This window comes from Topomyia yanbarensis, chromosome 2 (genome assembly GCF_030247195.1).
Source record: "Topomyia yanbarensis strain Yona2022 chromosome 2, ASM3024719v1, whole genome shotgun sequence".
NCBI lineage: Eukaryota > Metazoa > Arthropoda > Insecta > Diptera > Culicidae > Topomyia > Topomyia yanbarensis.
The window spans coordinates 183,500,401-183,513,058 of record NC_080671.1 but is presented as its reverse complement, the minus strand read 5'-3'; the positions used below and the strand labels follow the sequence as shown (position 1 = coordinate 183,513,058).

Sequence of the window (12,658 nt, the reverse complement as noted above, 5' to 3'; positions counted from 1 at the left end):
AACAACGCTGACTGGAAGGAGTACGAGTCAAATCTAGCTGACCGAATCGAACCGCATAGGATGTACTCACCAGAGGAAATCGGCAACCTCATCATCCAAGCGGCAAAACTGTGCATTCCTCGGACAAGTGAAGCAACTCCCAAAAGGGCGGTACATTGGTGGAGCCCAGAAGTAGCCCAACTAATTCGCTAACGCTGGAAGGCACTCCGAACCCTCGAAGGACACCGATCAATCACTCTCTCTAAGAAGCACGAACTAGCAACTACCGCCAACTTCGAAACACTGTTAGAAAAACCATCACAGATGCCAAAGAAGCCATACTGTTTCCCCAACCAACGAACTGTTGAGAAAAGTCAACGCATTAAGCGGGAAAAGAAGGCATTTCTGATAATCGATCGAAATCGATGGCATTACAACCACCCAACCAATAGAGATTTCCAGTGAATTAGGCCGCTACTTCTCCTCTCTATCGGCCAATGCATCTTTTTCGCAAGCCTTCCTCAGGAGGAAACAACAAGCAGAACCATCTCCAATCGTATTTTCACCTGAAAACGGCCCCGAGTACAATCAGTTGTTCACGGGAATGGAACTCACAGCGGCACTCAACCAAGGAAAAGAAAAAGCCACTGGTATAGATAATATCGGATATCCTCTCTTGAAACATCTGCCTCCATAGGGTAAAAGGGCACTGTTGGCCAGTTACAACAGGTGTGGGAAGGCGGGTCCTCCCCAGAGTCCTGGAGTACCGCCCTCATCATACCACTTCCCAAAAGGAATCAAGGAGGACCCTGAACGACTTTCGACCAATAAGTCTGTTGCCGTATACCGAAAAAGTCATGGAATGAATGGTTTACAGAAGATTCGTTTCCCTACTTTAATCGGAAGATCGCCTAGACCGTCGTCAATTCGCTTACCGCAAAGGCCTTGGAACAGGTGTTTACCTTGGGTCTTTCCGGGAAATAGTCGGGCAGGCCATAGCTGATGGAATGCATACGTACATCGCCGTTCTCGACTTTGAGAAGGCCTACCGTGTGGCGTCACAGGGTTATTGGACAACTTCAACAGTGGGGAATCCCGGGCAATCTATGGCAGTTTCTTCAACGCTATCTACTCAACCGACAATTTCGTGTCGGCATTGGTGGTAGCCAATCCGACGTTTTTTGCGAAGAAAACGGGCTCCCTCAGGGATCTGTACTGGCTGTGACGTTATTTCTCGTCAGCATACAGTCTGTATTTGCCCATCTTCCGAAGGGAATTTTACATTTTCAGCATAAAGCTAATGACATCATACTAGTTGTCGTTGGAGAATCCAGGAGTCTCAACAAAATCAAGTTGCAAGCGGCTGTAAATCGGAAAATGGGTATCTTCGGTAGGATTCCGAATCTCCACTAGCAAATGTGTTACTACTCACTGTTGTCCATATAATCACGTGGCAACTGGCAGACCAATAAAACTCAACGGATTCCTAATACCCTTTAAGAAGGAACCGAAAATACTTGGTGTAACAGTTGACAGGAAGCTCACACTGCTTACCCACTTTCGGCAACTTAAACGGGACTGTGACAGTCGGAAAAGGCCAAACAAATCTGTAATATACCAATTCTTCCACCACTAGCGAGTCTAGTTAGAGTATGGCTTCGTCCATAAAGTGCACGTGGCCCTAACCTTGACATCAGCCTCTCTAGATCAGTGGGGCGGACGCAGCTTCAAGTGTTGCACAAACAAAGGCAAAAGAATCTTCCGGCAGTGATATTAACAGACTCTCAGTGCTATCAGCATTTCGAACAGAGGAGTCAAGACACCCGTTTGTTCAAGCCATCCAAGTAACCTATGACCCACTGATTTCGGCATTGCATAATTTTGTCAAAGAGGTTGAAAATACCATGCAAATCCAAGAATGCATAATATCGCTCTTCATCGATGTTGAGGAAGCCTTCGGTAATACTACCTTCGAATTGATTCGGTATGCGACTGAATCAAAGAAGACAGCGCAGTCGACTATCGAATGGATTACTGATATATTGAATGCAGGAATGAATCTCGTTCGGAGACGAGATATTTATCATGAGAACTGCTAGAGGCTGTTCTCAAGATGGAGCGCTGTCATCCCTTCTATGGTCTCTGGCAGTGGACGGACTCCCGGACGAACCTTACCTAGGTCGTATCATTTTTTGAAAATGGTTTATTTCATTGTTCTGGTAAATTGATTGCTAAACCAAGGATAATTTAAAGCAACTGGATATTTCTTAGTGCTCCTAAATGTCTCTCTTTTTTCATAGATTAATTCTGGAGAAAGTTTTCAAAGGGATATTACTAATAACGATTTCCTCTTCCTGTTTACTTTCTCTTTCGATTATTTGGTTGAATCAAGAAGCTGAAATTAATGCTGCACAAGTTTGAGCGGAGCTTCTGGGAGTATTTGCTAGATTAGTACGGCGACTTTCCATTTAAATATTGCAAAGTTAAAATGTTTTCAGAATGACAAGAAATATCTAGTTTGCACTATGAAAGTATTCACATGTGTTATCTCTTACATTAAACGATCCTCCCCTGAAGTGAAATAATATACAATACTCACATTCGGTGTACGGGTCGCCTCCCGAATAGAGTGGAGGGCAGTAGCACTCCGGCTGGTCGTGGGCTGTAACTCGGCAGACCGCATTCTTACCGCATGGAAATTTGTGACATTTGTTTGTTTGCTTGCCTTGACACAAGCAACCCTGTCGGGGGTCTCCCATGCAGTCCGGTTGGCAGGAACATTCGTATCCGTTGGCGTCCTCTCGGCAAATTGTGTTCTCTCCGCAAGGGTTCTGCGAGCAACTATCTTTTTGCAGTGGTTGACATTCTTGTCGGGCGTTTCCGAAAAATCCGGGAGTACACGAACATTGCGCCTGGCGGTTTACGACACGGCATTGCGCGTTCAAACCGCAAGCGTCAGGCTCCAGACAAGGATTGGTACACTTTCCAACAACACACTTCTTATCCAGTTCGCAGTCTTCGTTCGTTTGGCATTCGTATTGTACGCATCCTTCGCGCGGGTCGCCTTGATATCCATCGGGGCACAAGCAGAAGGCTTGATGATCAGCTGCCTGGCACATTGCATTTTTACCACAGGCTTTACCTCCAGCACACGGATCGACGCATTTCTTATTCACGCATGATCGCTCAGCTGCACAATCTGCATTCGATCGGCAACCTGCTACACAAGCTCCATTTTGACACAGTTGTCCTGCGGGACAGGCTCCTGGATTACACTTGGTGCGACACCTTCCTCGGTAACAGGTTTGTCCACACGAACAGTCCTTCGCTTGTCGGCATTTGTCAGCACAGAACACACCTTCTTCGTCACAGTAGCAATAGGAATTACATTTCTGAGGAGGTGGCGCACAAGAAACTAGTGGATTTCCGAGATACCCATTGGGACAACTGCACTGAACTCCATGATTAACTACGGTACATTCCGAACAGGTACCACATTGACCGAGTACCGTACAAGGATCTGTGCACTGTTTGTTGACGCATGCTTGGTTGTTAGGGCAGTTGTTATCAGTTCGGCATCCAGCTTGGCAGATTCTGTTCTCACAGATCAATCCATCTGAGCAAGAGGCATCGCTGTTGCACACCGTTCTACAGGTACCACGAATACATCGCTCATCGGTCAGGCAGTTTTGATCATTGCGGCAGGTTGACATACATGAGTTTCCATAGCAAGCATATCCCTTTGGGCAGTCAGTTCTTGCTTGACAAGATCGTTGTTCAGAACGACATCCAGTCAGGGGATCTCCGGTGAGCGGAGAAGGACAAGAGCATTGTTTTCTATGGTTGACTACTGCGCACTGTGCATTTGTTCCACAAGCCGTTGGTTCGAGGCAAGGATTTACGCATTGTTGGTTAACGCAAGCTAGGTGGGCAGGACAACCAGAATCAGATCGACATCCGACCATGCAAGTTTGTCCTTGACAGACCTCTCCCGATCGACAGTCGTCATCTCGTCTACAAATCGGTTTACAGGTTCCACGATCGCATCGTTCATTGTTCAAGCAACCTTGATCGTTTGCACAAACCGGTCGGCAAAGATTCTCGATACATTGCGTTCCATCGGTACAATCTCTGTTTGCCGTGCACTGAAGCGCGGGCGCACGGATGCATCCAATTTTTGCAGTTGGACTTGGAACCATTCCGCTGATACAAGAACAGCTAGCACGATGATTCACAACGGTGCAAGCGGCATTAGGTCCACAGGGGTTATCGCGGCATGGATCAGTGCAGTGATTTTCTCGGCATGTTTCACTGGCACTACAATCATCATCCGAGTGACACCCGTAGACGCAGCGACCGTTTAGACAGATGTGTCCAAGGAAACAGTCGTTATCTAGCCGGCAAGTAACTGTAATAAAGGTTTGCAGATATAGAAAATATCGACTCGATCAACTATAAAGCAGTACTTACGCATGCACTTATTTCCAATACACTTCTCATTCAAAGCGCACTCCTGGTCAGTTCCGCATCGTGGCAAACACATCGATTCATGACAAGCTGTACCTTCAACGCAATCAGCACTAGAAGCGCATAGGGTTGGAACTAAGAAAAGGAATATTAATCGAGTGTTCAATTGCAATCAGTGGAAAAGAACTTACTTCTCACACACTCCAGTGCTGAATCTCCAGTAAACCCGGGAGGACAGGAGCATTGCTTATAATGTCCTGCCATAAGACAATGTGCATTCATTCCGCAAGCGTTCGGTTCATGGCAGGGATTAATGCATTGACCTCGGGAGCAGACTTCATCCTGATTGCACTCTTCGGTGCCTGAGCAAGCCGCTAAAGTTTTGTAAAAATAAATGGTTACATTAGTATCACGGGAACTAAATTCTTTTTAAAATCTGCAGATTGCTTCATTTGTTGAACATAATTGTTATACTAGTTAGATTGGGACGGCATTGGGCCCATGGGTAAGTTCGATTCATGTGAAGATGTTAGAATCATTGCGACTGGCTTCACACCAATGGTGGTGCATGTTTTAATGGTGTCGTGAAAGATTGTGTTCTCTGAGAAGTGTAGTTTTGATTTTGAAGTGATCTTCGAGTTGTGAGCGAATCATGAATGAAGTGCCTGATACAATCGTGAAACACGTAACGAACTCACTTTAAGTCGACGATAGCATTTTTTCCTAGCTTTATTAAGAAAATCAAAGAGGTCAGGTTGATAGAAAAATATCAAAAGTAAATGGAAAAACAACAAAACACCACGAAGAAACTTACGTTTGCAGATGTGTCCATAACAGTACGAATTTTCTGGACAATCGCTATTCAACTTGCAAGGTAGACTTAATGGTCTGCATCCGTTGAGGAGATCGTCAGGATCACCTTCATATCCGCTACGACACTGGCAGACCGCATTGTGACTCCTCGATTGACATTCTGCATTCGGACCGCAACTAACAGTCGCGCACACGTCCCTACATTTCGGTTCAACGTTTGACTTATCACAAATCGCAACATCTGGACAGTCGGAGTTCGTTTCACATTCGGCCGCCTTCTTACACCCACTACTGTAGGGATCACCTATCAAGCCAGCAGGACAAGCACATCGATAAGATCCGCGACTGTTTCGACATTTCGCGTTGGGTCCACAAGGAGACTCTTTGCAGAAATCAACCAAAGTGCAGCCCGCTTTTGGGTCTCCGGTAAATCCTGGCTGACAGTAGCAGACCTGTTTGTGGTTTTCTGCTGAACAAAGAGCGTTGGATCCACAGGGTTCACCGATCAGGCAAGCAATCTTACACGTGTGACTCTCACAGGTTTTATCACCGGAACAATCGTCGTCTGTTTGGCATTCAATTTTCCGACAAGTCCCGCTGGTATCCTGATAAAACCCTGCTTTACATCCGCATACTGCTGAATGATCTCTGGCCGAGCACTCGGCGTTCCTTCCACACAGCACTCGTCCTGAGCAAGCGTTAATACATTCTGAGCGACCTGTTGAATCTACGATACATGTTTCATCCGGGTCACAGTCGTCGTCTGAACGACACTTGAATTCCTGGGTACAAATATTGTTCTGACAAAACTGAAAATCGGGGCAGCTGGAGTTGGTTTGACAGGTTGGCTGACATACACCTTGAATGCACAGTTGATCACTAATACAGTCTCGATTACTTGAACACAGAGCACAACAAACACCTGCGTTACATTTCGTTCCTGCCGGACATTGCTGATCGCTGTTACAGTATTGCAGCGGTACACACCCAAGTAGGGGATTTCCCGTTGTTCCTGGTTGACACGAGCAGACTGCTAGATGGTTTTCCGATACGCAGTTTGCACTTTGGCCGCACGCATTTTTCAGCGAGCATGGATCGACACATTTGTAGTTGATACAAGTTTGACTAGCAGAGCAGTCGTTGCTTTCTGTACATTCGATTTTACGACACTTGACTTTTGGATCACCGCGAGTATTTGATGCACACTCGCAAACAGCTGCGTGTCCTACAGCACTACAAATAGCATTTTCTCCGCAGGCGTTTTTGATGGTGCAGGGATTTTTGCAACGTGATTCTTCACACACTGCGGAAGTTGGGCAGTCCGAGTTTGTGATACATTCATCTGGACTTCGGCATCCAGTATTGATAGGATCGCCGACTAAACCATCCGGACACGAGCATGTGTAGGTCCCCGGCGAATTCTGACATCGAGCGCTCTCATGACATGGGTTGGTTTTGCATTCGTCTATATCTTCGCAACGTCCACCAACTACATCGTATCCTTGGAAGCAGGAACAAATGGTTTCGTGGTTTTCAATACGGCAGGCTCCCTTACCACAGTCAACAAGGTCGCATGGGTTGACACATTTATTGGTTTCCTTCAAACAGTGTCTATCCTGGCCGCAATCATCGTTTGTTAAACATTCGACTCGGAAACAACCAACTGTTGTATCACGAGCATCTCCCAGATGTCCTGGCGGACATTGACACTCCGCTATATGATCGAGAGTGTGACATTCCGCATTTAATCCACACTTTGTCAACTGACAAGGATCTCTGCATTTTCCTTCATCGCAAGCCAAGTTCTCTGCACAGTCAGTGTTTTTGTAGCATTGATTCGGCAGTCGACAGCCTGGATTAGAATAAGCGTCTCCGACTGTTCCTGCAGGGCATGCACACCGATAAGATCCAGGAATGTTCTCACAGATAGCCGTTGAATGACACGGATTATCCGTACACTCATCGATATCAGAACAGCCAAATGGAGTGCCAATGAAACCTTTCATACACTTACACTTGCTTGCCAAACACGCTTTTTGGGACGGACAGTCGGCATCTGTGCTGCAGCCTGGTTGACAGGTTCCAGCCTCATTACACACTTCTCCTGGAAGGCAATTGTTGTTAGTGTAGCAAACCTTGGCACATACACTATTGTGACATCTTTCCCCAACGGCACACGCCGTTGTTTCCGAGCACGGTAGACTACACTGATTTGCTATGCACATGTGGCTGGGGGCACATTCAGCTGTGTTGGTACAGGAAGAAGGCATCCGAACACATCCTTGTTCCGGAATCGGGTTTCCTTCGAATCCAGGAGGACATTTGCAGCTCGGTATATGATCAACGCAATTACAAATTGCGTTTGGTCCACAAGTTCCTTCAGAGTCGCAGGGATCGCTACATTTATTACCGATACATGCCTTAGAACTACTACAATCTTTATTGCTTCTACAGCCAATAAGGCAACCTCCGCCGATGCAAGCCTGTCCATCGCTACACTGGCTGTGGCTAGAACAAGGCTGTGTACACACACTGTTTACACAACGTTCTCCTTCCGAGCAGTCTTTCGAATTGCGGCATGCCACCATGCACTGGCCATTCTGACAGACATCTCCACCGCAGTCCAGATCATTGATGCACTTGCTAACCTGTCGGACACATCCATCCCGTGCTATTCCCGTCACCCCTGGGACGTACTTCGCTCGACATTCGCATACTGGTGTTCTATTTACTACGGTACACTTCGAATTGATGCCACATGCATTCGCGCAAATATCGACACACTTGCCATTGACACAGGCTGAGCTTTCAGGACACTGTAGGTCTCCATTTGGACAGGCACCTTCGGGTCGACAACCGGTCATAGGATCTCCTACTTGACCCAGAGGACATTTGCAGCTATGACCATCCGGTCCTGCCTCACAAATAGCTGATGGATGGCATGGATTTGGCTCACAGGATCTCAAAGGTGCACACTCCACTTCGGCGATTGGATTCGCTTTGTAACCGGGTGGACATTGGCAGATAGAGCGATGATTCTCAGCTATGCACACTGAATTGGTTCCACAAGTATCTTCTTGGCAGATATCATAGCAGGTGTGAGTAATTCGGTTGCACATTTGCGTTGGCGGACAATCGTTGTTGTACACGCAGGGTACGGATTGACATCCTTTTGTTAAATCATATGGATCACCTGCGTAAGACCCGGGTGGACATTGGCATTGAGCGTTATGGTTATTACTGATGCAGATGGCATGAGGACCGCACTGTATATTTTCACAAGCCGGTCGGCATGCCAGTGCTCCTTTATATGTTACGCAGGCATCAGACTCGGAGCATTCTGCACTCGTAAGACATTTATCCTGTAACTCTGGACGACAGCCATTTCTGTCGTTGGGATTGCCGGTATAACCAGGTAGACATTGACAGCTTCCTCGGTGATTCGAAGAAACACAAACGGAATTCGCTGGACATGTAAACTCTGCGCATACCGGTGTGCACTTAAGAATTCCCAAAACATCCTGTCGACAGGCTGCTACCTGGTGACAGTCTTCATCGTTGGTACAATCTGGAATCGATGGTTTCTCGCAAACAGACATTGCTGGGTTCCACAGAAATCCATCCTGACAATGGCAGATAGGATTGTTATGCTTGTCAGGTTTGCAAACCTCGTTAACACCGCACTCGACAACATTGCACGGACTGACACACGATCGTAATCCAGTCTCTGTAAGGGCACATATTTTTCCTACGCTGCATGCCGTATCATCTTTGCACTGCTCCACAATCTTGGCTTCTTTTTGGCACCCTAGCATCAGATCACCAGGATTGCCGCTATAGCTATTGGCGCAAATACAGGTAGATCGGTGATCATTGGATACGCACAGGGCATTTGGTCCACACTGTAGCTTGCTGCAAGCATCAACACATTTTCGTACTCCCTTTCCGAATTGAAAGCATATTTCCTTGTCCTTACAATTTGCGTCATTATCACATTGACCTTCCTGAACGCATCCACTGCGAAGATCTTTGGGATTTCCGCTGTACCCAGGTGGACAAACGCACCTTCCCGAGTCGCAGGCAGCTCTAGGTCCGCAGTTGACATTTGCGCATAGGTCTTTGCAAAGCCCTCGATCGCATGTATATCCCGGAGGACACTGAACTTTCTTCCCACACTGGCAGCGTCTCGGATTATCGCAGATGCTTTTCTCGATAGGAGAGCACATTGTGAATGGATTTCCTGCGTGACCTGGCTTACAGCGGCAATCGAAGCTTCCAGCTGTGTTGATACATACGGCACCTTCACCACACACGTTGCTCGTTGAGCACTCATCAATGTCTTGACACTGCACATAGGGATTACCAAAGAAACCATTCGGGCATATACACTCGACAGAGCTCAGCGTTTCGCGGCACTCAGCATTTTTCCCACAAGTCGATCGACTGCAACTGTTCTTCTGCTTAGTTTCACAAATTCCGTACGGATTACCACTAGTTCCTGGATTGCATTGGCAAGTATTTTGAACTACTCCGTATTCGCAGTGCGCATTCTGTCCACAGTCTGGTTCACATTCTGGTGTGGTGATAGCTAGAATCAAAGGCATGATTATTTAGTGGTAATTCCAAGAAAAGGTTCAAATACTTACGTGGCATACACAGCATTTCCGGATTACCAACAAAGAATGGTTCGCATATACACTTTCCTGTAGCACTGTCGCAGGTAGCGCCAATGCCGCAAACGACGCCATCGCATTTGTGTTTACAACGTCCGCTGATACAAACCTGTGGCTCTGTACAGGGGCGATTCCCGGAGCATTGATCGGTAACACATGAACCACCTGGGAATGGATTGCCCAATTCTCCTGGTGGACATTTACAGGTCGGTCCACTGTTCGTGACAATACAAATGGCGCCTTGGCCGCACATATATCCGGTGCATTCTGAAATGGATTTAATTATAATTGTCATATTGTAATCAGGATTTTTTTTAGGAATTCTTACGTGACACACAATCTCCGTTACGACCTTCGACGAATCCCACTCTACAACGACACCAAGCGGCATGTTTATCTGGCTCGCAGTAGGCGTTGGTACCACACAGCAAACTACTACAGGGGCTAACACATGTTCCCCGTTCGCAAGCTAAAGTGTCTGCACAGTCTTCATTCCGTCGACACTGACTTCTAATTGAGCCTTCTTCCAGTATGCAGCCACCTTTGTATGCATCTCCGACCATCCCCTTCGGGCAGACACATTTGTATCCACCCTTCTGATTAACACACTGTGCTCCATAGGCACACGGTGTATTAGCGCACTCATCCTCGTCTACGCAACCGGTCAGTGGATCGCCTTTATAACCGATCTCGCACATACACTGCGGTGGGTCTGTTGGTGTACAGCGCGCGTTAATTCCGCAAGGGAATCTTTCGCACGGGCTTTTGCATTTGTTGGAATCGTAAGCATCCATGTAGAAGGGTGGAGGACACACACACTCGCCTGGTTGAACGCACTTTTCGTTAGCTCCGCATTCGCGATCAGCAGTACAGCGTTTCTGAGCTAGTGCGCACAACCCGTGGTAAGGCTCTCCGGAGAATCCTAGCGGACATTTGCATTCGTACCCTCCAATAGTGTTCATACAGATTGCATCGTAACCACACACCTGTCGACCTTCGGAACACTCGTCAATGTCTTCACATTTTCCATTCGCTTGTGTTCGAAAACCTTTCGGGCAAGCACAATAACTTACTCCTCCCGTAATCGAGATACATTCAGCACCACCAGGACATTTTCCGTCGGGAGAGCAGCTGTCCAGGACGCAATTCCCGTCAACAAATTTGTAGGGAGCAGGGCACTTGCATTCCAATCTATTGCATTCTTCGCACGAAAGAAATGGATTCCCATTGAATCCTGGAGGACATTGACATTCGTAGCTTCCCGGTAGATTTTTACAAATGGCATTAATACCACATGCCGGTTTATTGGGATCTTTACATTCATTGATGTCTCTACAGGTGCCTTTTGAATTTCGTTTATAACCTTGCCCACAAATACATACACTGTTTCCACTGTATACATCTTGGATGCATTTTTCTCCGTTGGGACAAGGATTTTGTTCGCTACATGTGTGCAGAGCAGATTTTGAGCAACCTCCAGAGTACGGATCACCTGAGCTTCCACCTGGACACTGGCATGTGTAACCACCGGGCAGATTTGAGCAGATTGCACCGCTTGGACATGGATTACCAGAACATTCGTTAATATCGACGCACTGCCCGGGATGACCAGTGAATCCTTCACTGCACAAACATTGGGCTTCTCCGTTAACTAACATACAGTGCGAGTTAGGTCCGCAGGCAGTGTTTTCACACGGATGCCGGCAATCATTTCCAATATTTGGTTCTGGACAGAGACATCGTTTCTGGGCATCGCAAATTGCGTTACCTGGACAGTCGTGATCTTTGGTACATGTTACAATGGTAATACATCTTACACTAGGGTCAGGATCAGCAATGGAACCTGTCGGACAGGAACATTGGTGGGTTCCCTCTAGGTTTTTACAGATGGCATTTTCACCACAAGCGTTAGGCCTTAAGCATTCGTCTATATCGTAGCATTGTCGATTCGCGTCACCGGTAAATCCCGTGGGACATTGGCAACTAAAGCTACCGGGTTGATTCGAACAGATCGCATTTACGCCACACCTTCCACTAGGTCCTTGCGAAGGATCACACTCATTGATATCAACGCAACCTGCGGAAATGTCAGCAGGATTGAATGTCCAACCTTCTTCGCAAATGCAAAAAGCTTCCTGTCCTTCAGCCTTACAGTAGGCATTCTTCCCACATTTGACATCAGCGCAGGGTGTCTTGCATTGGATTCTTGGCGGTGTTCCGATAAAACCGGCTTCGCATTGACATTTGAAAGATCCGGGAGTGTTGATACACATCGCAGATGGTCCACAAACCTTGCTGTCCATGCGACATTCATCAATGTCGATGCAGCTTGATCCCTGAGGCTCGAACCCATCCTGGCAAAAGCACTGCCCCTCGATACATTCGGCGTTGTTAGTGCAGTCAAAGTTGCTGGTACACAGTATGTTAACATCGGCCTGTTCACAAGCAATTTTCGCATCCGGTTTCCCCACGTACCCCTGGGGACACAAACAGTTATATCCGGGAGCAGCATTCTCACATACCGCATGATTGCCGCACGGCTTATCGTACGCCGTACATTCGTCGATATCGACACATCCTCGAAATGGATCTCCTGTGTATTCTGGCTTACATGAGCAAACAAAGCTACCAACCGTATCCGTGCACATCGCATTTTCCCCGCAGGGATTATCTAGGCATTCGTTTACATCTACAACAAAAAATGTGTATGTGTGTATGTGGGGGAT

General features: G+C 47.0%; 1 protein-coding gene across 1 annotated transcript in view; it reads right to left on the bottom strand.

The window, feature by feature from the left end:
• Nucleotides 1-12,658, bottom strand: part of LOC131679918 (uncharacterized) — a 385,760-nt gene that overhangs the window by 101,837 nt on the left and 271,265 nt on the right. Inside the window, exons 9-14 of the mRNA XM_058960665.1 lie at nucleotides 10,261-12,621; nucleotides 9,906-10,199; nucleotides 5,261-9,847; nucleotides 4,638-4,820; nucleotides 4,450-4,581; nucleotides 2,579-4,387 (exon numbers count right to left, since the gene is read on the bottom strand). Coding sequence (XP_058816648.1) covers nucleotides 2,579-4,387; nucleotides 4,450-4,581; nucleotides 4,638-4,820; nucleotides 5,261-9,847; nucleotides 9,906-10,199; nucleotides 10,261-12,621 — 9,366 coding nt within the window. The remainder of the gene's footprint in view (nucleotides 1-2,578; nucleotides 4,388-4,449; nucleotides 4,582-4,637; nucleotides 4,821-5,260; nucleotides 9,848-9,905; nucleotides 10,200-10,260; nucleotides 12,622-12,658) is intronic.